Here is a 2500-nt window from a genome sequence, read left to right as displayed (position 1 = left end):
TTATTATGTCACACAAATTCTTACTTAGAAAAGAATACGAATATAAAGTATGCCAAATGGCGTATAGTAAATGAGTATGCGTCTAGAGGTTTACAATATAAAGCAAGGATAATCCCATAAATCGGCCAATTAATTGCTGCTACTTTAATCTTCATTAACCTGTTCTTCAGTTCTTCGGCATGTGCTAAGTTCCACGTTCTTGGTAAATGCGTTAGAAATAATATCAGCCTCTTCCACGTAGGTAACTTCTAGTATCACTTCCTTTCAACATAGGTAAAGTCTTTCATTTGTATTAACATCTTCCGCCTTTCCCGGACCTTGCAAAACACAATCCCTTCGTTTTGATCCAAAGATTGTTCTCTTCCACCTGGTTACCACCCGGAGGCAATGAGAACAATTTTTGATCGGTTTAGTGTCAGCTTTCATTTACATAAATACATAGACAAAATTTTGATGGGAAATATTTTGATTGTTTTCTTAAGGGATTTCTATTTCAATGAATTTGGTTTTATGAAATTCAGTTCGTAGGCTGACTTTTTGGGATAGTTAATTCTGTTAAAACATACGTAATAACTTTATGTTCAATAATCCACATAAAACTTTCTCAGTGGTCTTAATTAATGCATAGAATAACAGATGTAAGATGTGTCTTTTATTAAGTGTATGATAAACAAATACCTTGCTTCTTCATTCTGCACCTGTCTCATTAATGAGATGACATTACTTTGCAGTCACGATGGTGTTTACCAAAGGCCTCTTGTTCCTGGTGGTTGTGACAATCGCCGTTTCTGTGCCTCTCAACGATCCAGTTATTGATTCTCCAGAAACCCGGCTATGGAATAGCTTGAGCCAATCAGGTAAAAAACTAATATTACCAGACATCATATTAGACACTGAAAACAATCCCGGTACATAAAAACATACGAGAATTTTCGGCTGTCTCGGTCTGCATTAAGTAATCATTAAATTAGAGCAAATGACTTACTGTGATGACAACGAATTACTGTTTTTGCTTTGATTATAAGTAACTAGTGGTCACAGATGCGAATTTGCAGTTGCCCCCAAAAGCATTACTTAACACCTTGCCCAGTGAGATTGCACGAAGGAAAACACGTTATCTCGATGGTTTCCTTGTCAGCAGCCCATCGACTGATATTCCTTCCCCCCTGCCATGCTAACCGACGGAATTTTAAAAAACGAAGCTAATTCCACAGACTTTGCACTTACAACCCATCGGGAATTTTTACATGACTTTATCTTTTCTCTGTTCATGTACGTGATTATACTGATCGGTGGTATTTGAACTTGGGAAAGGCAAGGAAGATCAAGTTGCAAGGCTTCATGAGAGATGAGATGTGGAAGAGAGAGAGAGAGGACAGACAGACAGATCTATTTGCTCTTTTTAAGGCCTTTGATTGTTGAGTTGAGAGACATCACTAATCCGTATCTAAAAGATATGTCCCAGTGATCTATTCAGCAACAAAAAAGTTTGTAAACAAAACAATCTGTTTCCTTCGTTCATAGTAGTCTCCAGATTGTTCCATTGGTGACGAAGTCAATTATTGTTGAAATAGTATTAAAAAGATTTCCAGCATGTTTAAAGCACCAAAGGTAAGCCTGGAAGTATCTAGAATATCCAAATATGATTCGCCTGGCAGTTTATGAAAAATTCCTTGGCCCGAAATTCTCTTAAACGAGTAATTGATTTCCATTATATTTCTAATTATTTACAATCCATTATTACCGTAAGTATCAAGTATCCAAGAAATTTTTATGAAACTGCAGAATCAAAGACAATTCGATGGGTGCACAATCAAATCATCTTTTCAATTATTGTGTCCCACGCGAATATATATATATATATATATATATATATATATATATATATATATATATATATATATATATATATATAATATATAATTACACACACACACACACACACACACACACACACACACACACACACACATATATATATATATATATATATATATATTATATATATATATATATATATATATAGATTTATATATAAAGATACTTTTAATTATTCTCAACAGAACAGCAAGCGGTGGTAAAACTGGCATTTAGCTTAGGCGTGAATGACCCTTTGCGACCTGATTTGAAGCGCTCGAAACGCAGTAACTCAAAACTGGTAAGTTGTGTATGTAAGTCATTGAGTTGTCAGTCAGTAATTAAAGAATAGGTATACAGAAATGCAATAAAGTCCGTAAAATATCTTATGATTTAATTTTCATAACGAAAATGAAGTCACATTTACCGTGTAAGAATGAGGTCAGTTTATATACCACTTCTACAGTTAACATAAATTTCATCGCGGACTTAAGTGAATGTTTGCAAAACTTGTTAGAAAGGATGAGTTTGAAAAATGAGACATATAAACGTCGTCTTTATATCTATAAACGAGTGCTCTCCAGTTCTCTCGAAAGTAGTGACATTTCCATATCACAGGTTGAAAATGATAATAAGAATACCA

The 2500-nt window shown here is 34.3% G+C and overlaps 1 protein-coding gene across 3 annotated transcripts in view; it reads left to right on the top strand.

Moving 5' to 3' along the window:
* The window catches only part of LOC135201512 (uncharacterized), a 6949-nt gene that overhangs the window by 3548 nt on the left and 901 nt on the right, over positions 1-2500 (top strand). For all 3 annotated transcript variants that reach the window (XM_064231602.1, XM_064232301.1, XM_064230912.1), the window contains exons 2-3: positions 732-857; positions 2064-2158. In XM_064231602.1, coding sequence (XP_064087672.1) covers positions 737-857; positions 2064-2158 — 216 coding nt within the window. In that variant the 5' untranslated portion in view covers positions 732-736. The remainder of the gene's footprint in view (positions 1-731; positions 858-2063; positions 2159-2500) is intronic.

The sequence above is a fragment of the Macrobrachium nipponense genome, chromosome 11 (genome assembly GCF_015104395.2).
Source record: "Macrobrachium nipponense isolate FS-2020 chromosome 11, ASM1510439v2, whole genome shotgun sequence".
NCBI lineage: Eukaryota > Metazoa > Arthropoda > Malacostraca > Decapoda > Palaemonidae > Macrobrachium > Macrobrachium nipponense.
This window is presented reverse-complemented; position numbering and strand designations above follow the sequence as displayed.